Below are 23,048 nucleotides of genomic sequence, written 5' to 3'. Positions count from 1 at the left end.
TTAATCAATTACACACCTCAAAAATGCAATTAGACTATACATTAACAAAATATACAATTAACTCAAAAATACATGATATAAAAGAATAATTAAAATAATAAAAAATTCATATTATCACAAAAAGTTAAAAATAAAATTACTTAAAAATATATTATCTAAAAATTTAATTAAAATAACAAAAAACTCAAGTGATCATACAAAAAACATAAAAATATAAAAATTAAATTATGGGTTTGGCCTAATTTAATTAATAATGTTCTAATAAACAATTATTCCGCAAAATAACCACATAATATAGTGAAGCAGTCACTCAGATAGAACTTTCGTGAAACAGAACTCAAAAAGCCTAATTTAGTTTCTCGTAAACATAAACCCATTAACCACACTTTCTATCCCAGCGTCAGAGAGCAAAATTAAACACACTTTCTATCCCAGTGTCACAGAGAGAGAGAGAGAGAGAGAGAGAGAGAGAGAGAGCATAAGATTGTTGGTTGACTGCAATCTACCTTACGACCTAAAATACGTAGGAGCAACTTCAGAAACATATATGTTTTTCACCATGGCAGCCACTGCAAGACAAAGTTACAGCAGCAAACAGGGCTTGCTTCACCAGATGGACGACGAGCCGAATTTGAGCCACAGGCAATGGCAGTTCGGTCTTCCTCTTGAAAACAGCTGCCGGATAAATGAAGGGTTACCCGTAGGTGGGTGATTTGATCGTGTTCAGCAATAAAAGGCCACAGTTCGTACGCTCAGCCCAAACAAAGTACTGGTTCAGGACTGGAATCATGAGGTGTATTCGAAAGGTTGAGGTGGCTGAGGCTCCTCGTCGACGGCCATGGCTGATGCTGAACCCTGTTGTCCAGTTGTTGAGCCACCGGCAGCTGATCCAGTTGATGAGGGTGCATCGGTGAGAGACAAAACTTCAGGCTCAGCGGGGCGAATGTCTTTTAAGAGGACGAATCCTGAAGGCGATGACTTAACGGGGATATATCTGCTTTCTTCCATAAATTTAATGAACTTCTCCTGAGCAGGAACCACCCTGGCAGGGTTGGTCAAAATCTCAAATGATGGTTCAGGCTCTGCCTTCTTCTCTGCTGCATTATCAACCTGGGTACAAAGAAATGTGGTCAAGAGTTTAATCTGGCTAACAAGAGCAAGATATCAGCACTGCAGGCAAAGCGGCATAACCACTCAAAAATAGACTTCAATGTTTTAAAACTCTTTTAAGAGATAGATTCTACTACTGAGCATCGCGTGTGTAAATGTTGGGCGAGGGAAAGAGGAAACGAGAGAGGGACAGAAAGGTCTATAACGATGTGCTTTAGACATCTTTGTCGTGCTGGAACTACACTACAAAGACGAGACATACCTGCATAGGATCTGCATTCTTATCACCAGAAGATTTGCCTTTGCCAGTATTTGGCCCTGCAGAAGACGACTCTGAACCAGTTAATTTTTCAGCAATAGCTTTCTGTTCTGCCTCTTTCTTACTAGCCCTAGCCTTTACTCTTGCTGATGTTGACAAAACCGCGGTGGGAAGTTTCACGGTTGAGGTAGTGGCCGGTACAGTAATTGGCCGAGGATACTCAAATAAAGATGGTTTTGCATGAGATAAGAACTCGAATTTTGGAACCTTCAAGTCATAGTTTAGCCCAATAAAGGCTGTGGGCGAGAATGACAAGCTAATGAAGTAGATTAGTGGATACCAATACCAAAATTGGCTGAAAACAGCTAAACCAACTACTGCAGTGATCTTATCATGTTTCGTCTTGGAAAGCAGCTTTATCGTCACATTCCTTCCACCAGCATCAAGTATTCCAGAGGCCAGAATTGCTCCCATCTTGCTCATGGTGTCCTCATGCTTATCCAAGATTATTTTCTCCAACTGCCGCCTGAAATAACAAACAGTAAAACCTCAACGAAACAAAGATATAAAGAAGCTAAACATAAATCAGTTCGATGTGTACGGTACCTGAATGCTCCAACACGAGAATCACTAGCTTCACCGATCTGAACCATTACCATAGCCATTGCAATTAGAGCCCCCTGACGAACAAAATCAACCACATCTGATGTCAAAGGTTCTAGCAAGGATATTGCCTCACTCAGACCAGTACCCGCACAAGAAATGCCAACTGCTAGTGCTGCTCCATACCGAACGTGTGGGTTGTAAGATTCAGACAGGAGGGAGACAATGCGAGGAGTCTGTAGCATACAAGCAATAAAACCAAGTCCAACAGCAATCAGATACAATCACAACATACCAAGCCTTTATTCTTAGAGCACTCAGATAATGCAGCTATGAAGTATGTGAATCTACCCAAAGCCATAAAATTTTTACATGCGTTCAAGTGCACGTGCAAACACAAAAATACATAAGGCCGGCCATTGCCGATACTTGAAACCAGGAATAAGTTGGGAAGATGTCAACACGGGTTTTACAAGCACATAAAAGTCCAACATGAACATAGAAATGACATCACTAAGTAAGCACTGAGAATGGCAACAGGACCTCCCACTTAGGTTCCAAAACAGGCAAAAGAAGCATAGAAGCACTTACCTGTTCTGGTTCTGAGTAAAGGACAAACCCAAGTGCCAGAACAGCTGTCCGCCTGACATCATCACTCACATCTGATACAGCAAAATGCAGCAGTTGACGGATCGCCTTATTGTTTGCTGTTCCCCTGTATGCCAGTGCCAATGCATACATGCCACCATAACGTATAATAGGATCTTGATCCCTAGTCATCTGCTCAATCAGAGTATCTGCTTCTTCTTCTCTTCCATAGACAGTGAGGGCTATCCCCAATGCCAAACCCCTGGAACAAGCACAAATAAAAAACTAAGACCCAATATTAAACCTTCGCCCGGACATCTAGATGACAGAATACCAATTTACATTACCTGATGATTTTTTCATGCTGCGTCTCATGTGCATAAACAAGCATTTCACTTGCCTTTTCACTTGCAGTTCCAACCATCAGTAAGCCCATACTGATACCAGCAGCTTCTCCAGCAACAGCACTGTCTGTGTAAAGCACGCTTTTTATCTCATCGTAGATATCTTCATCAGCAGTGCCAAGAGCCGCCAACCCAAGACCTAGGCAAGCACCATGCTGAATAACCTGCACCAACCAGTCATGAATACTATTAGCAGAAGATTAGAAATTCATGGCACTTAAGGGACTGAATTGTGAAAAGCAGAACACCTCAACATTGGAGCTTCGTAAGCTATCACGAAGAAATGGCTTAATACCCTCGCCATGGTTTGCATGAATCAAGCCTAAAGCATAGAGAGCACCACCTTCAGAGTATGGACTGCCGCCGCCACCAGCCCCACTCTGTGGCAAGTATGGGGCCATTAATGATCTGCCCTGTTGCAGGTGGCCTCTGTGAATAACACCTAATCCTGCTGTTGCACTGAACTTAGCCCAATTCGTAGCTCTACTTAGCCAATCCTGCATGTGTTTACAAATACCAAGGGTCAGAAAGACAATATTGACCTTATGCCACAACAAAAGTTAATAAGAGAATGAAAGTGGAAAGTTGAATTACCAGATTTTCCCTAAGAAATGTGTCCACAGTTGTCCCAGCATGCATAATTGCATTAGCATATATTGTTGCACTGTGGCAGACACTATTTCTCATCTCCACAGATTGCTTTATAGTCTTAAGAATTAGAAGATCTGACCTGCATGAACAGGTAGAAAGCTGGTGTCAAAAATTTTCCACCATACCTTAAATAAGACCTCCAAAATGAATTTGAGAATAAGGGGAGAAACAGATTCAGTTGTTGCCTCACTTATTATGGCTGTACAAAAATTGCAAAGTCAGCTGTATTGAAGTCTCTCCAGACAAAATTCCTTTGATTTTTGTTAACCTTTCAGCATAAGTTGCTTCCTTTGGATCTTCTTGAGGGTTCCCACTACGCTGGCTTTCATCAGTCATCTGAACATCATCCTCAGATCCGGTAACATTTCCATTTAGACCAGACTCTGGTGCAGCAGATCCTTGCTGTGCAGGTTTCAGTAGCTGAGACTTAGCATTAGAGAGCAGATTTCTCACATTCAAGAGAAAAGCTTGGTGCTCATTTTCAACAAGATCAAAAGCTACTTGAAATGCCAGAAGAGCATCATCCTTGTTTTCAGATCGAAGAAGCTTTTCCAAGATGCTTGCAACCCCCTCTGGTTCATCCAGAAACATGAGGCATTGACAAATGCTCAAATAATCAGGAGATGGCAGTGTCTGGTATACTTTAACAAGAAGACGGAGCACCTGTACACAGTTGGCATATAATTAGTATGTAAACACATCCAGAATCACCACTTTCTTTCCAGCAAATCCATTTATGTTCGTCAGACAACTGCAATAAGCCACATAGATCACATTTCTTTTTTTCTCTTTTTCTGGAGAAATAATAATGTTATGCCCAATAATTGGCCCGGATGCAATAAATGAGTTTACAACCCAAGAGGACAGGCCAAGCAACGAAGATGGGCTGGAAGATTAATTTGAGCCAAGTGGGCCAAGGCAAAAAGGACTTGGGGAGGACCGGTTAAAGACCAATTAAAAGGTCACTCGGTCACTTGGTCATTTCGATTAAATAAGCTGAGTGAGGTTGCAAGAAGTGCTAGATAAGAGTCGAATGGGCTGCAAGATATAAAGGGGGGCTAGCTAATAAGTCACTTGGTCAGAACTGAGTCTCCCCCCTGTCATGACCCTAGGAGCAATAAAGGGGTAATATGATAATAGATTTATAATAATTGTTAAGAGATATTTTACAAGTTGTTAGAAGCACATGGGTGCTGTTAGGAATCAGTTAACAGCTAAGTAAGGCCTATATAAAGGCTACTTGTAAGAGATTGGAGATATGATTGAAATAATAAATGATATTCTAATTCTCTCTACCATTCTCTCTCAATCTCCCTCCAATTTCCCTCTCTATCTCTCATTTCCCGTTAATCTTCTTCTCTATTCTGTTCTCCCTTAATTCCCTCCCTCAATTCCTTCCAATTCCTCTTCTAACGAGCCATGCAAGGGACCCAGAAACAACCGAGTGACCCCTTGGGAGCCTCCCTCGACGCATCACCGAGGGACCCTCCCAAGGCACTCGATCACTCGTCCCCCTCGAAGGCATATGAGAGACCATCGTGCCTAAGCCCGGGAGCTCTCTCCAAGAGACCTTCCTGGGAGGCCGCGAGAATCAATCAAAGATGCCCTCGAGATTCCCATTGAAAAGGGTGGGTCACTTGCAACCTGTCATCTCTCTCCCCCTCTATAAATAGGAGGGTCACCTTCCTCACTCAAGGTACGCTCAATCTTATGCATAGACTCTTTTGTTTTCAAGCATTTCACACTCTCAAATACTGACTCAAGCATCGAAAGGTTCGTGCAGGGATACTCACCCACGCCCCTAACCGACTTCTTTCTCAGCAGGTCTTTCGGTCACTTTTTTTTGGGGGAGGGGGGTGATCTCTCAGTCACTTGGGAGTCATTCATCACTTTGGGACTCTCCCGTCGCTCTAAGACTCACAGGCATCTAGTGGGTCACCTACACCTTGTTGAGCCACTCACGTCGCACTTTCCCATATTATAAATTTATTGTTGTATTAAAGTAACAACAAATAAGATATATAAAATCAAATAAAAGCAACAAATCTATTCTGAATGAGATCAAATTGAGATGCAATCATGCAAAGCCATTTCAGGCAGACAGTCATGACTACAGTAACTTTAGCAAGCTTGTGACAAACTTGCATGTTTCAAATTGTCATACTACAGCAGATTATCAGATCAATGAAGAAGTGACCAGCACCTAAAGGGCTGTTTGGTTGAGCAAAACAGTCCCAGTTCTCCAATAAAATACTCCACAGAACAGGAAAGCCGAAAATTCGTTCAAATACAAAAATTTCCAAATGGAAAATGAAGATTTGGAAAATGCAGACTAAACTTGGAAAACTCCTAAAATGAGTTTTCTAAGTTTTCCTTATTAATTCAAAGATTTGAAAAACACAGCTTCCAAAAATTTTCCACAACTCATCTTCATCTCATTCTTGAACACAAGTTACACAAAAGAAATTAAAAAATCTCTCCTTTTTTTAACATATGTTCTAATTTTCTAGAATGAAAATTAGTTTTCTGATTTCCAACATCTGGATGCATTTTCCAAATTTTCAATGGAAAGCGAAAACTAGATAATTTATAGAAAATTGCAGATAAAAAAGTGGAAGTCATTTTCCACAACTAAACAGTCCCTCACCCACTCAGCTAAAGAAGCCAGCCTTTTCCTTTTTCGATCTCTAAACTCTCAAGAATCACCTCCACATTTCTTTACATACACATAAAGTGTGCAAATGCACATTTCTCTTCTTTTAAAAGCATCACCTCCATCTTTCTTTAGATGAACATCTATATATTTTTGCGTATATGAAATATAGGCCGGCCAAAGTAACCTGAACAAGAAAAAAAAAAAAAAAAACATGCCAGTAACAGTTTGCTATGCATCTCTCAAGATTTCAGCATCAACAAAATAAATAAGTCCAGCAGTGAAGATTGTATCAACATTAAAATAACAAGAGTAACGTGGATGAGGAACTCCATGGCCATAAGAAATGAATCAACCATAGCAACCAGAAATTCAGGATAGGCAAACTCATAAAAAATGTTGATAGAAAATAATCATGGTTTCATAACATTGAAATTACTATAAAAAGGACAAGTGTGGTATCATTCTTACCTCACGGCGATATTCTCTTAGATTAACAAAGGAATGAGAAACATTAATGCAGTATGATAGTGTTGCCTGAATATTATCACTCCTTGTAATTGCTTCCTCAAGTTTATCCAACCTTCGGCATTCAATTGCCATCCCAATAGCTTGTTGAAACTTCCCATCTAGTATACACCTATACATAAATATAGTAAGGCAACTTATCCATCCCAATATTTTGTTGAACTGCATCATTATATCAAATACGAGCAGATAATTTTGCATACTTATCCAACATTCTCTCTACAATTCCCTCCAACCGAGAATCCACTTTGGGTGCGTCATCATTTGACTCAGCTGCCTTTGACTTGAGACTGGCATATTCATCAATAGCTTTAGCTGAAAAAAAAAATATGTACAACAACAATTAGAAAGACAACATTCAATGGTTGATATCTTGTCTTCAACTTTCACAAACTCCATCTAAATGGAGCAACTTTAAGGGAAAAGAACAGCGAACAGAAATAAGATCTTAAAACCTCAAAAGTGAAAATACAAGTTTTGGCATTAGAAGAGAGTGGAAGCAAGCTGAAAATTCCTACCAAGCAGGGTGTGAACATAATCTGAATCCTCAGAAACATCAAACATTGAACCAGCTCCAAGAGCATAAGACAACGAGTCATTAAGTTCACCCAAGTAGTAAAAGACCTGTCAACAGATACAAGAGAATTTGAGAAAAGAAATCACATAAAATCAAATTATAGATCTCAAAAAGTAAGAAGAAATAGCAGTACAACCAAAATCCTTAAATTTACCCATAACAGAAAACTTGTTGACCAGAAAAGAAATCATTTGAACAAGGAGTTAAAATTTGACTGCAAGAAATAGCAAGGGCAGGCTTATATTAACAAAGCACCCCCTTAGAATATTCAAGGACATATGACGTGGGACAGTAGGAAGATAAGAGATTAAGAAGAAGAAGTTGGAGAAGAGAAGAAGCCAAGAAGAAGAAGCAAGAAGCAGGAAAAACACAGAGAGGGAGAGAGAGAGAGAGTTGCAGGAAGTAGGGAAGAAACAGAAGAGATCAATAAGAAGACAATGAAGAAGAAGCAGAGAGAAGAGAACAGAGAGAGAGACTCAAGAAGAGGAAATCGTATTATTCAATCATCCAAAACTGAATAAAAGGTAACATTATGTTGCCTATTTTTAGGTAATTAAAAGATAAGTTTCTATCTAAAGATAACAACTAATCAAAATATGGTTATAATCTCTAAAATCAAATATAACTCTATCTAATCCCTAAATCAAATAAAACTCTATTATCAAAATAACTATGATAAATCAAATCAGAACAAGATAAAACCTAATCTAAATCTTATTTTTTAAATCAAAATAGAAAAGTATCCGTATCATTCTCTCCCTGGGTAGGAGAAAAACTCGCCCTCGAGTTTTTTGAATTTGGAATTGTGCCATTAGTAGTTTGAGTATTGTCATCACCAACTTGCTCAAAGTAAGATAAACTTGCTGCTTCCATGGTTTGATGGCTTAGGATGAGGATGGTGATTCTTTGCCATTGCTATGGCTATGGTGGCTTTCGTGAACTCTGTGTGGCTGTTGATGAAGGAATGTTGCCATGCGGCCATTGCTGTGTGCTGATGACAATTACGGTCCAGTGATGTAGAACTCATGGAAGCTGAAGATAATTCAGAATTGAGTTTTGCTGTGACACCAAATTTGATGCAGGATAGTTCGAAGATGAGAGATTAAGAAGAAGAAGCAAGATGAAGGAAAAGCCAAGAGAGAAAAAGAGAGTTGCAGAAAGTAGCAAAGAAACAGAAGAGATTAAGAAGAAGATGATGAAGAAGAAGAGGAAGAAGAAGAAGCAGGAAGAAGAGAACACAGAGAGAGAGAGAGAGAGAGACTCAAAAAGGGGAAATCATATTATTCAATCATCCAAAGCTGAATAAAAGGTTACATTATGTTGCCTATTTATAGACAATTAAAAGATAACCTATCTAAAGATAACAACTAATCAAAACATGATTATAATCTCTAAATCAAATATAACTCTATCTAACCCTTAAATTAAATAAAATTCTATTATCTAAACAACTATGATAAATCAAAATAGAACAAGATAAAACCTAATCTAATTTTTTTTTAAACTAAAATAGAAAAATATCCCTATCAATATGCTATAGTATATATCTAATTAGGATCTTTCATTAACTCTGTCCTTTGATTGTGTTTTCTGGTATATAATCAACATCAAACACAACAGAAGCAAAGGCCAAGATTGCCTCCCCTTTCAACTCACCACCAACGGCTAAGGGCAGATTATATTCTCCCCATATAATTCACATCAAATGCAACACAGATTATATACATAAAGTACTAAAGATGTGTATCATAGAGCAGGACACGAGTCAAAATATGCAGAGGAGATACTATGTATATTGGCGGGAACCTATGTACGTGGGGGAGAGGTTATAAATTGTAGCCTACTCCACCTTGAGAAGTATCTGGAATATTGAATGAACATTTTTGAATTTCCCTCCAATTCTCTTTCTCTCCCTCCCTGTCTCTGCAATTCTATTCTCTCTTTCCCTCACTTTCCTTCAGGAATTCTCTTGATTTCTCTGAAATCACCATCAATTCGGAAGAAGATCTAGATTGATCATTGCTAGATACCCTAGGATCTAACAATTTTGGTATCAAAGCACATATTGGGCCGCGGTGGTTGGAAGTAAGTAGCAATGGCTGAAGGGACTAGGATGAAGAATATGGAGGCTCAAGTCCAGCAATATGGTTCCTCGATGAATGATCTCCAAAATCGAGTGGATCAATTGGAATTGGGATCCAATCGAAATCATGAGGCCATTTTGGCAATTAATCGGAAGTTGGAGGTAGTAGTTGACCAAATCCTTAAGGATCTAGGAGTCCAAATAAGGGATCAGTTGCTTTGTGGTGATGTTCATGAGGCAAAATCAAATGAACCTCTCACCTGATTTCCCTCCAAGGGAGAGGACAAATCCCATCTTATCGAGACAGGGGTGAGTGGATCCGATGGCACGAGAACAGGGGTTGAATTAGAGGCCATTAGGAGCCTCTGAAGGAGATGAGGAGGGTGGCAAATTGGGGTGGAGAAGAAGACCGAAGGTGCAAGTGGGCAAAACCAGCACAGTATGCCCATGCCAAGGTTGGAAACACTGTTGTTCGACGGCCTTAGCCCTCGCTAGTGGATCAGGAGGTGCGAGAGGATATTCGAATGGTACAGGGTGGCCGAGAGGCAAAAAGTGACAATGGCAGCTGCCTACCTCAATGATCCAAGGGATGCTTGGTTCTAGGCCTAAGTCCAAGGTTCGAGAGGAGTGTAGATGGGAGGAATTTGCTGAGGAACTTTGTGAGAGATTTGGGGATCAAAGCTTATCCGATGTGGTAGAAGAATTCAACAAACCCCAGCAGGTAGCCTCGGTGATGGAGTACCAATTGAGGTTTGAGGAGCTCAAGGCTCTTATGCTCAATAACAATCCATATGTGATGGAAGCTTCGTTTCAAGCTTCCCAAGTGGCTTGAACAAAGAGTTGAGGCCAATGGTGAAGGTACTCCAGCCTAGGACCCTCAAACATGCGGCTGAAAGCACTAGACTCCACGAGCTAATGATGGAGGCGTTGATTAAGAAGCAAAGGATCATAGCCAAGGGGGTGTCACAAGGAAGTCTGCCTCAAGGAAGGAACTATGGTAAGGAAATGGGGAGAGGGTCTCCAAGGGTGAAGAATTTGGCGTTGCCAGCTCCGACTAACCAATATGGGAAGACCATCGAACAGAGGAGGTAGGCTAACCTTTGTTTTAGGGGTGGGGACAAATATTTCCCTAGCCACCAATGTAAGAAGCAACTCCTGCTATAGGAAGGAGAAGAAGAGGAGATGGGAGAGGAGGAGGAAGCACCCCAACCACAAGAAGAAGAGGAAGAGGGCAATGGGGAGATATCCTTGCATGCCTTGAAGGGCTTGACTAACAACAAAATCATTAAGGTTGAGGGGAATGTAGAGAACAATAAACTGATGATCCTCATTGACAGTGGGAGTACCCACAGTTTCTTGGATGAGGGAACAGTCAGGAGATTGAAATGCCCCCTTGATCCCAACTCAACCATTGATAGTGACAGCAGCGAATGGCAACAAGGTCATAAGCAAATCAACATGTGCTAGATTTTGTTGGGAGATGCAGGGAGAAGGATTTGAGGCTCCTTAAACTGAGGGGTTGCGATGTGGTGTTAGGTGTGGATTGGATGAAGCACATTAGCCCAATTTGCTTTGATTTTAACAAAATGGAGGTGAAGTTTGAGAAGGAAGGAAAGTAGATGACACTGATAGGGAGCAAGGAGTGGGGAGTTTGTAAGATGATAACCAAAAGAAGGTTGCAGAAGATGTTCATGCAGAAGTTAAGTCAGGTAGCTCAATTGTTCTCAATCCAAGCCATTGAAAGAAGGAATGAGGAGTTAGAGGCAGAAGGGGAATTCATGTTGATAGCTAGCACTCTTCCAAAGGCTAACCTCAAGGTACATCAAACTGACCTCCTTAATATGCTATTTACTGAGTTTGAAAATCTATTTGTAGAGCCTGAATCTCTACCCCAACTCGACTTGTTAACCACACAATCAACCCCAAACCCCACACAGACCCTAATAATATTCTTGCCTATCGATACCCTTCTAACCAAAAGACAGTTATAGAAAATTTGGTTAAGGAGATGCTTCAGAAATCTATCATAAGACCCAGCTATAGCCCCTTTGCTTCCCCTGTGTCATTAGTTTAAAAAAAAAAAAAAATGGTACATGACGATTTTGCATTGACTACCGCCAATTGAATGAAGTTACCATCAAGGATAAATTTTCAATCCCACTTATTGAAGATTTGTTAGATGAATTGAAACATGCAACTGTCTTCACTAAGCTTGACCTAAGATATGGCTACCATCAAATCTGATGAATCCCCTTGACATACCTAAGATTGCTTTCTGTACCCACCATGGCCACTACGAATTCCTTGTCAAGTCATTTGGCCTAACAAACACTCCAACCACCTTTCAATCACTCATGAACCAGATTTTTGAACCCCACCTCATAGACTTTATACTACTAGGGTGATGAAGAACAATGTTAGGAACAGTAGCGATGAACAGTGCATACAGTGAGTAGTAATGATGAACAGTACACAGGGACGGAACAGTAATTACAGCATAATTCTATTTTAGATTATGTCTATTTTAGTTTTTTTTCATGTTAGGGTTTGCTATTATGATTGTTTGTTGCTAAGGTAGTATTTAAACTCCTTTTCTCTTCTTTTAGAGGGAGTTTTTTTTCTAATAGAATTCTAGAAATTTCTTTAAATTTTCTGATGGAATCCAGTTCCCTTTGATTTCTTAAAGATTTCGCTTGAAATCTTTTCTTCTTGCTGCATCAAGTGGTATCAGAGCACGGTTTCTCCGTCTCCATATCATTGACTGCTATCTTTCTCCATCAAATTGACCATGGGTGATGAGATTGCTGCCATGAAGGCCAAAATTAATGCCCAAAACCAATGGATTGACAATCTGTCCACACAACTTGGAGAGATTCGCCAATTGCTGTTGCAGGTTGTTGGAAATAGCGGAGGAAATGACGTTGGAAACCCTCCACCAGCCAACACTGGCAATCTACAGCGTCTTAACCAAAGGAATCACTACGATATAAATGTCCATGGTGAGAGACAACGAGGAAATAATAAGCGGCCTACAGTTGAAGATATGAATCGGCTTCCGAAGAGGATTTTGAGGATCTACCTCAATACCACAATCGTCAACACCGAGGCACCTGTGACGACTATAGGATTGAGGCGGATATCCCTCCTTTCTCAGGAAACTTGAGAATTGAATAGTTCCTCGACTGGATGGCGGAAGTTGAGCAATTTGTGGAGATTATGGAGGTCCCTGAGGAGAAAATCGTTAAGATGATGGCTTTTCATTTGAAATCTGCAGTTGCTGTTTGGTGGGATCAGTTGCAGAAAACTCGCCAGAGATAGGGAAAGAATAGGGTTCGAACCTGGAGGAAGATGAAACAGCTTATGATGGATCGGTTTACCCGCTGACTATGAGCAGATTTTATATCGCATGTATTTGGGATGCACAAAGGGCAACCGATCAGTGTCGGACTACACCCACGAGTTCATGAAACTAGTCGAGCGCAACAATTTGACCAAATCTAAAAATTAGAAAGTAGCCAGGTATATTAATGAACTGAAAGTTGCTTTACAAGATAAAATTGGATTGCAGAATCTTTGGACTTTACAGGAAGCCATTAACATGGCATTAAAGGTTGAGATGATTGGAGTTGAGAGAGCGGCGACCAACTATTGTAGGGCTGCCACACCTATTGAACAACCACTAAACAGTGCTATTGACAAAGGAAAAGCGACTACTAGCTCATCTAGTTCCCAGAACAAGGCTAATACAGAAGGAGACAGCAACAGATTTGCTAATAGAGGAGCAAGGCGAGTTCCACCTCAAAGGGAGAATCCGTATGCCAGGCCTTCAGTTGATATTTGCTACAGGTGTCAAAAATCTGGACATTGCTCCAATAACTGTCCAGAACGAAGACAAGCTAACTTGCTGGAGCGTGAGGAGTTTTCAGAGGTAGAAGAAGAGGTGGTGGATGAAGGTGAATATGATGGAGTAGAGTTTGCTGTTGATGAAGGATTGGAGAGACTAAACTTGGTGCTGCAGCGAGTCCTCTGGTCACCAAAAGAAGAGGGATAGAGACATAACATATTTCGTTTGCTTTGTTCCATTAAGAATAAAGTGTGCGAAGTGATTGTGGATAATGGAAGCTGTGAGAATTTTGTATCAAAGAAATTAGTAAGTATGTTACAGTTACCAACTGAGAACCATCCCAATCCATATTCCCTCGGTTAAGTGAAGAGAAGACCTTCTGTTTAGGTTACTGAGACGTGTAAAGTACCGCTCTCCATTGGCAAACGTTATAAGGATGAGGTGATATGTGATGTCATTGACATGGATGCATGCCATATTCTTTTGGGTCGCCCTTGGCAGTTTGATGTTAACTCTACTTTCCGGGGACGTGACAATGTGGTGTTATTTATGTGGGACAACTATAAGATCGCCATGGCTCCTCTCAATTAGACGAGAAGTGCAAACAAACAAAGGTCAGAAAATTTTTTTACTCTCACAAGCAGGGAGCAAGAAATTGTGAATTTTGCAAGGCACTCTGACTGCATCTGCCCAGTAGTGGTAAAAGGGCTTATGGTGGTTGGGAAGGAAGGAGATATGATTCCAGTTGAAGTACAAAAAATATTAAATGATTTTCAGGTTTTGATTTTAGACAAGCTCCCAAATGAATTGCCTCCTATGTGAGATATCCAACACCAGATTAACCTCATGCCAGGAGCAAGCCTTCCAAATTTGCCTCACTACAGAATGAGTCCGAAGGAGAATGGAATTTTGAGAGAGCAAATTGAAGACTTGTTGAAGAAGGGGTTTATCAGAGAGAGCATGAGTCCGTGTGCAGTCCCCGTTTTGTTGGTGCCTAAGAAAGGAGGGACTTGGCGCATGTGTGTTGGCAACCGCACCATCAATAAAATAACTATGGAGTACAGGTTCCCTATTCCACAACTTGAAGACATGCTGGATGTACTTTCGTGGTCTAGTATGTTTACAAAGATAGACCTTCGTAGCAACTACCACCAGATTCGAATCAAGCCCGAGGACGAGTGGAAGACTGCATTCAAAAGCAAGGATGGGCCCTACAAATGGTTGGTAATGCCCTTTGGGTTGACCAACGCTCCTAGCACCTTCATGAGATTAATGAACCAGGTACTTAAACCTTTCATTGGCTCTTTTGTTATTGTGTATTTCGACGATATTCTCATTTACAGCAAGAACAAAGGAGAGCATCTCACCCATTTGAGACAAGTCCTAGATGTGTTGAAAGAAAATCAGCTTTACATCAACCTAAGAAGTGCACGTTCTGCACCAATAAACTCCTATTCTTGGGCTATGTGGTTGGTGAGGATGGTATACACGTGGATGAGGAGGAGACAAAAGCAATCCGAGATTAGCCGACTCCAAAATTAGTGTCAGATGTGAGAAGCTTCCATGGTTTAGCCACTTTCTATAGGCGATTTGTACGACATTTCAGCACCATAGTGGCACCACTCACTGAATGTTTGAAGAAAGGAAGATTCAGTTGGGGAGAGAAACAAGATAAGAGCTTCGCCCTCATCAAGGATAAGTTGTGCACTGCCCCAGTACTAGCCTTGCCAAGTTTTGACAAGGTATTCGAGGTTGAATGTGATGCCAGTGGCGTAGGTGTTGGAGCAGTACTCTCTCAAGAAAAAAGACCTGTGACTTTCTTTTTAGAAAAATTGAGTGAGGCTAGACAGAAATGGAGCACTTATGATCAAGAATTCTATGCAGTTGTGAGAACCTTGAAGCAATGGGAACACTACCTTGTGCAAAAGGAATTTGTGTTATTTACTGATCACCAAGCCTCAAAGTTTATTAACAACCAGAAGCATGTCAATAAGATGCATGCTAGGTGGGTAGCTTTTCTACAGAAATTTCCTTTTATGCTCAAACATAAATCTAAGAGTTCGAATCAAGTTACCAATGCCCTCAGCCAAAGAGCCTCTCTATTAATCACACTTTCTTAGGAAATTGCGGGATTTGAATGCTTGAAGGAGTTGTATAGAGGTGGTGATGATTTTGGGCAGATTTGGAGCAAGTGTGTGAATCACGAGCCCATGGCAGATTTCCATATCAACGATGGGTATTTGTTTAAGGGCAATCAGCTTTGTATTCCTACCTCTTCCTTGTGTGTGAAGTTGATTTGGGACCTACATGGTGGAGGTTTGAGCGGGCATTTGGGGCGTGACAAAACCATAGCTACTTTGGAGGAACGTTATTACTGGCCTTAGTTGAAGAGGGATGTTGGCAACATAGTCCGAAAATGTTATACGTGCCAAACGGCGAAGGGTCAGGCCCAAAATACAAGATTGTACATGCCACTTCCCATTCCCGAAGACATATGGCAAGATCTCGCAATGGATTTCGTGTTAGGATTACCACAGACTCAAAGAGGAGTTGACTCAGTATCTATAGTAGTCAATAGATTTTCCAAGATGGCGCACTTCATCACTTGTCGGAAAACTTGTGATGCCTCGAATGTAGCCAAATTGTTTTTCAGGGAGGTTGTTCGCTTGCATGGGGTTCCCAAATCCATTACTTCTGACAGAGATATGAAATTTCTAGGGAACTTTTGGATTACATTATGGAAATTGTTTGGGACGAAATTAAATAGAAGTAGCATTGCCCATCCTCAAACAGATGGACAGACAGAGGTCACCAATCGTACACTTGGGAATATGATCGAAGTGCGTGTGGAGACAAACCAAAATAGTGGGATTATGCATTAGCTCAAATTGAGTTCGCATATAATAGTGCAGTTCACACAGCTACAGGTAGATCTCCATTTGCTATCGTGTATGCCGAAGTTCCCCATCATGTTATTGATTTGGCAAAGCTACCTAAGGGTAAGAGTAAGAATAAAGCTGTTGAACAGTTGGCTAAAGAAGTGGTTGCCGTTCGTGATGAGGTAAGGCAAAAGCTAGAAAAGACTAATGCAAAGTATAAGACATGGACCGATTCTCACCGTCGAAATAAGCAGTTTCAGGAGGGCGATTCAGTGATGGTGTGTGTTCTTGAGGAAAGAGAGGTTTCCCGCTGGTACCTACAACAAGCCGAAGCCTCGAAAATATGGTCCTTTTAAGGTGCTTAAGCGGATTAACAACAACGCCTATATCCTTGATTTGCCAGCCTACATGGGAATTTCTAATACCTTCAATGTGGTAGACTTGTATGAGTACCATGAAGATTCAGAACACCTCTATCCAGAATATAACTTGGGGTCAAGTTCCTCAGAGATGGAAGGGACTAATGTAGAACAGTGTCGGGAACAGTAGTGATGAACAATACAGTGAACAGTAGCGATAAACAGTGCATACGGTGAACAATAGTGATGAACAGTACACAGGGACGAAACAGTAATTACAGCATAATTCTATTTTAGATTATGTCTATTTTAGTCTTTTTTCATGTTAGGGTTTGCTATTATGATTGCTTGTTGCTAGGGTAGTATTTAAACTCTTTTTCTCTTCTTTTAGAGGGAGTTTTTTTTCTAATAGAATTCTAAAAATTTCTTTAAACTTTCTAGTGGAATCCAGTTCCCTTTGATTTCTTAGAGATTTCACTTGAAATATTTTTTTCTTACTGTGTCATAGGGGATCTGGCAATGATCGATCCGGATCTTCTTCCAAATTGATGGTGATTTCAGGGAAATCAAGAGAATTCTTGAAGGAAAGTGAGGGAAAGAGATAATAGAATTACAGAGACAAGGAGGAGAAAGAACAAGAGAAAGAGAATTGGAGGGAAATTCAAAAGTGTTCATTCAATATTCCAGATACTTCTCAAGGTGGAGTAGGCTACAATTTATAACCTCTCCCCCGCGTACATAGGTTCACGCCAAAATACAAATAAGCCTAACCACTTTTTGTTTTATTTGCTATAGCCACTCCTACTACTCTCCACTTGCACAACTACAATTACGTAAGTACACCTAGTACTGCCAGTACATAACAATGAGTCTAAGGGTCTTACACAAGATAAGACCATAGACAAAAATGAATAACGAACTCCACCCACATAGCAAGATTAAGGCTCGATATGATGATGTTGGAGATCAGAAACATTTTCCATACATGACACAATTTTAAGTGTAAAACATTAAACTTCCAAAGAGAGATCCAAAAATGACCATAACATAACAATGGTAGATTCTTTCCATGGACAAGAAAAGCATGTTAGATCTTTGAAGGATCTGACTGGGAACTCTCAAGAATTCGTGAGAATTCTAGAGAATTAAGGGAGAGGTTAATAGAATTCGAAGAAAGAGAGAAGAGAATTGAGAGGGAGAGAGATAGAATTGAGGGAGAAATCCAGAATGATTTCAATTCAAATTTCAGCATGCCTTAATACAAGTAAGCAGGTCCTTTATATAGAGGATCTCGCGTCTTCAGCTCCCACCCAAAAAGGAGTCTTCTTTACAATTATGCCCCCCTTCTAGAAGTAACTACCCAACTCCTAACCGTTACGCATGAAGGTCATGCCACTTGCACAACATATCCCCCCTTCTAAGTCCTTATACCATGACAAATTCCCCCCTACTTGAGACTTTTCTTGTCCTCAAGAAATATTGAGTAGGCTGACTGCTTCAGGAAATTGCCTGAAGAGAGCAAGCAAATATTCCCAAGTACTGCTATCGTGGGGAAGGTTGGACCACTTTACCAACACCTGGATGATAGGGGCTCCATGCTTGTACAAGACTCTTCTGTCTAGTATTAAGCTGGGTTCTGTTGTCATATCCGCTTCTCTCGACAGTTGGGGTAGGTTGGAAGTCACCTATTGTGCTCCCATTGATCTCTTGAGTAAAGAGATGTGAAAAACCAGGTGGATCTTGGACTCTTTTGGTAGTTTCAACCTATACGCCACTTTCCCCACCTTAGCTTCAATTAGATATGGTCTATAGTACCTCAGGCTCAATTTAGTTATTTGACCACACGCAATCATCTTGAGGTGGCCTGGCTGGAGCTTCAAAATAAACCTTTTCTCCCACATTAAACTCCATCTCACTTCTTCTTCTATCTACATGCGATTTTGGGCCAATGCAAGTTCTTCCTTGAGCTGTTGTAATACTGTTGAGTTTGCCTCGAATTTGAGCAATAAGAGATTAGTGAAGTATTGGTGATTTATCGATTGAAAGATTTAGAACAATCAAGTTTCAAATTCAAAGTGTAATTTACTTAGTTTTTGGGGTCTAATTGTAATATCCCAATGTCGGTTAATTTCATTAGGGTGTCCGACCTTTCTATAAATAAGAGTGCAGGGGACAATCGAGAGAATGAATGGGAGTTCTCAATTTCATTTGTGATCGAGTGTTGTGTCATTCTTGAGAAAATAAAGACTAAGTGATAAGGATTTAGTTCTTGTGTATTCTTGAGAGAATGAGGGTTTTGTACTCGGGGATATAAATGAAGGAGAGAGCTTGATGTATTGATCAAATTTCCGACTGAATAAAGATTGCTTTGTGGGTGTTGGATTGCTAGATGTAGGTTTGCCTAAGGGCATTCCGAACCAAGATAAATCTTGATCTCTTTGTGGTTTGATCTTTTTCATTTATTGTTCTCATATATTCTTCTGTTATAACTGATTATTCTTAGGGTCTGTTTGATTGGCCATCTTTTCTATGGAAAATGGCCATTTTCCACCCAAATTCCAACTTTTGGGGTGTTTGATTGGCCAAATTTTCCATGAATTTTTTTTTCCCATTTGTGGTCACATGACCCTCTTTTCCACTTTTGCTGGAAAAGAAATTCCCGGGGGGAGAAATTGTTTTCTAGGCAAGGGAAACCATCGATCTGTAGCGAGAGAGAGGGAGAGGCAGCGATGGAAGCTCAAGGGAAACTATCGATCTCCGATAGAAACGATCGAGAGAGAGGGCAAACGAACGACGGCCAGCGACAGAGTGAATGAGAGAGGGCAGGCGAGCGAACGAGAGCAATGGTGAGCGGCCTAGGGGTGAACGGCGATGGCGACAGCGGCGATAGCAATGGCGGCTATGGCTGCGGCGGCCAGCAATGGCAGCGACGGCTAGTAACAGCAACGATGGTAGCGACAGCTCTTTCATCCTCTTTGTTGGGTGTGTGTGTATATTTGATTTATTTTTTGAATATTTTGTGTATGTATATTTGATTTATTTTATGTAATTGATTATTGATGTGTGTATTTATTAATTATCTGCATGTGTTTATGTAATTATTTTCATGAAAAATATTAGCAATCAAATACCAAAAGTTGAAAAAATATAACAATTTTTAGGTAGAAAATTAAGCCAATCAAACACCTTCAATTGATATTTTCCCTAGAATTTAATTCTAGACAATTCAATTACCTAGAAAATATTTCTTTCCATGCAAATTCCATGTTTGCAATCAAACGCACCCTTATTGTCTTTCTAATTCCGTGAGTGTGTAAGGATTTATGTGGAGTATTCTTCTCATTGTTCTTGGTTTGTAAGTCCTAACAACAACAAATACCCTTTGCCTTTTCTCTAAATAAGCCTACACAATAACCATGGTAGTACTTTCCCCTACTACTGGAAGGAGTGGGGGTTGGTAACCAAACAACGCTTCAAAAGGGGACCTCTTGATTGATGCATGGTGGTTGGAATTATACCATCACTGTGCAAGTAAAACCCATTTATGCCACCCCTTATGGTGCAAGAAGCATAAACATCTTAGGTACCCCTCCACACACTGATTCATCCGTTCAATCTGACCATCTGTTTGAGGATGGTAGGCTGTAGACATCTTCAACTTCACCCCTAGGGCCTTCATCAACTCTTGTCAGAATAAGCTAATGAAGATCTTGTCTCTGTCAAAGACTATTGAATTGGGGATTCCATACAACTTCATGACCTAGTCCAAAAAAACCCTGGCTACTTCTTGGGCCGAATAAGGGTGGGTTAAAACAATGAAGTGTGCAAATTTGGTGAATTTGTCCGCCACTACCATGATACAATCATTTCCCTTCGATTTGGACAAACCCTCAATAAAATCCATGCTTATACTTTCCCATGTCTGTGCAAGGATAGGTAGGGGCTGTAGTAAGCCCGGTGGGGCTATGGTCTCATATTTGCAACGGTTGTAGGTATCACAGGCTATTACGTATTACGTCACATACCTCTTCAGCTAGGGCCAATTGAAGATCTGCATCACCTCGTAATAAGTATTTTGAATTCCTGAGTGGCCTCCCAAGGGTGATTCGTGGACAAAACTTAATATATTCTTTCTCAGTGTCTCATTGTCCCCAATTACCAATCTTCCTTTATATCTTATCACTCCCTGATTCAGTGTATACCCAAGTTCGCTACTCAAATTCAGATTCAACTACTCCTTTAACTCCTTCATTATGTTATCTCCTTCATAACTCTCCTCTACCTCTTGATACCAATCTAGGGTTATCACAATAGGGGCTACTGCCTGACCTTCCTCATGGCATATGGAAAGGGCATCAGCGAACCACATTCTCCCTTCCCTTCTTATATTGTATGGTATAGTCCAAACCCATAAGTTCGACCATCCCTTTCCTTTGAAGGTGCGTATGCAATTTCTGTTGAAGGAGAAATTTTAAACTTTCATGGTCAATTTGAATGATGAATTGACCTCCTTCCAGATAATGTCTCCACCTCTCCACGGCCATCACCACTGCCAATAACTCCTCATATATGCTCAACCCTTCACGCGTACGTGACAAGGCTTGGTTGAGATAAGCCAAGGGCCTCCCTTCCTGCATTAGTACCGCTCCTATCCCCGTACCACAGGCATCAGTCCCCAGGGTGAAGGGTTTACTAAAGTCAGGTAAGCCCAACACTGGGGGCCTTAGTCATGGCCTCCTTCAATTGCCCAAATGCCTTCTCTGCCTCCAGTCCCCACCTGAACCCATCTTTCTTCAATAACTCTATCGTCTATAATAACCTGTCAACCCCAAGAAGCCCCTCAATGCCTTCAAGTTAATAGGTCTAGGCCAATTTACCATAGCTGCCACTTTCATCGGGTCATTGCTTACCCCAGTACCTAAAATGACATGCCCCAAGTACTCCACCTGTTTTTTTTACCAAAGGCACATTTAGACCTTTTAATATATAATTGGCTAGACTTGAGAACCTCTAATGTAGTCTTTAGGTATTGTAAATGTTGGTTGAAGGTTTGGCTATATATTAGGATGTCATCAAAGAAAACTAGAATGAATTTAAGTAGGAAAGGCTCAAAGACTTGGTTCATAAGTGATTGAAAAGTGGTTGGGGCATTGGTGAGCCCAAATAGCATCGCTAAGAACTCATAGTAGCCATGATGTGTTCGGAAAGCTATCTTGTGGATATCATCAAAATTCATGCGAATCTGATAATATCCCGATTGTAGGTCCAATTTGGAGAAAATGGTGGCATTTTTTAGTTCTTCAAGAAAATCTTTGATTATAGAGATTGGGAATTTATCTTTGATGGTCAGGGCATTAAATTGAAAATAGTCAACACAAAAGCGCCATGAGCCATCTTTCTACTTGACAAGAAAGACAGGGGATGCGTATGGGCTTTGGCTTGTTCTGATTAAGGATTGTTGAAGCATCTCCTTAACCATTCTCTCGATTTCAGTTTTCCGGTTTGGGGGGGGGGGGGGGGTATTTGTAGGATATGATGTTACTCGGGTCTGAGTTGGGTTTCAAGTTTATTGAGTGGTCGAGGGTTCTTTTGATGTACCTCTAATTAATTGATTAAGACAGTTTAATTGATGTACCTCTAATTGATTTTGGTCTGGAGTGATTGTGGTTAGGTGGAATTCCCCTTCCGGTTCACTCCCTTCTTCAGCCTCCTCCACTGCTTGGATTGAAAATAGTTGAGTTACTTAAGCCCACTTGTGCTTGAGTAACTTTTGTAGCTTTCTCCCAGTAATCATCTTACAAGCCCCTATCTCTCTATTGCCCGCGAGGGTCATCATCTTCTTCCCACCCTCTCAATGGTCACTTCCATTCGGTTAAAGTCAAAGCTGATATGGCTAACTTGTTTTATCCAATCCAACCCCAGCACCACGTCACAGCCCCCTAGCTTAAGTAGTCTCAGATCAGGCTCAAACAACTCCCCTTGCATCTCCCAACAAAAACCGGTGCAAACTCAGCACCTTGTTGTCATTGGCAACGGTCACTGACAAGGGTTGGGTTCCGGTCTGCTTGTAGTGAAGTCTCTTGGTAGTGCTCTCGTCCAAGAAACTGTGGGTACTCCCATCAAGCTTCCCTCTTGCACCTTATCTTCCACCTTGATGATTTTGTTGTCAGTTTACCCCTTAAGGGCATGCAACGAAATCTCCCCATTATCTTCCCCTTCCAACTCCTCTACTTCCACTATTTCCTCTTCTTCCATGATTCCATCTTCCCCTTCCAGCAAGAGTAATTGTCGCTTACATTGGTGTCCCGGGTAATACCGGTCACCACATTTAAAGCACAGCTCAGCCTATCTTCTCTGATTTATAAAGTTCCCACTCTATCTTGCTAAGTGGTTGCCAGGTGCAGCCACTGTCGGCCCTTTCACCCCTGGATTTACCCTTACCATACCCTTTCATTATAGGCACTGCAGACCCCACATTGGCTCCCCTGCTCTGCTACCTCTACTTCTTCA

General features: G+C 40.9%; 1 protein-coding gene across 1 annotated transcript in view; it reads right to left on the bottom strand.

The window, feature by feature from the left end:
• Positions 1-295: 295 nt before the first annotated feature.
• LOC127811421 (26S proteasome non-ATPase regulatory subunit 1 homolog A-like) overlaps positions 296-23,048 on the bottom strand; it is a 30,180-nt gene continuing 7,427 nt past the window's right edge. The window contains exons 3-13 of the mRNA XM_052351280.1: positions 7,315-7,420; positions 7,000-7,111; positions 6,740-6,908; positions 3,806-4,278; positions 3,559-3,694; positions 3,213-3,461; positions 2,908-3,128; positions 2,564-2,822; positions 1,976-2,208; positions 1,373-1,895; positions 296-1,110 (exon numbers count right to left, since the gene is read on the bottom strand). Coding sequence (XP_052207240.1) covers positions 787-1,110; positions 1,373-1,895; positions 1,976-2,208; positions 2,564-2,822; positions 2,908-3,128; positions 3,213-3,461; positions 3,559-3,694; positions 3,806-4,278; positions 6,740-6,908; positions 7,000-7,111; positions 7,315-7,420 — 2,805 coding nt within the window. The 3' untranslated portion in view covers positions 296-786. The remainder of the gene's footprint in view (positions 1,111-1,372; positions 1,896-1,975; positions 2,209-2,563; positions 2,823-2,907; positions 3,129-3,212; positions 3,462-3,558; positions 3,695-3,805; positions 4,279-6,739; positions 6,909-6,999; positions 7,112-7,314; positions 7,421-23,048) is intronic.

Source organism: Diospyros lotus, chromosome 10, assembly GCF_014633365.1.
Source record: "Diospyros lotus cultivar Yz01 chromosome 10, ASM1463336v1, whole genome shotgun sequence".
Lineage (NCBI taxonomy): Eukaryota > Viridiplantae > Streptophyta > Magnoliopsida > Ericales > Ebenaceae > Diospyros > Diospyros lotus.
This window is presented reverse-complemented; position numbering and strand designations above follow the sequence as displayed.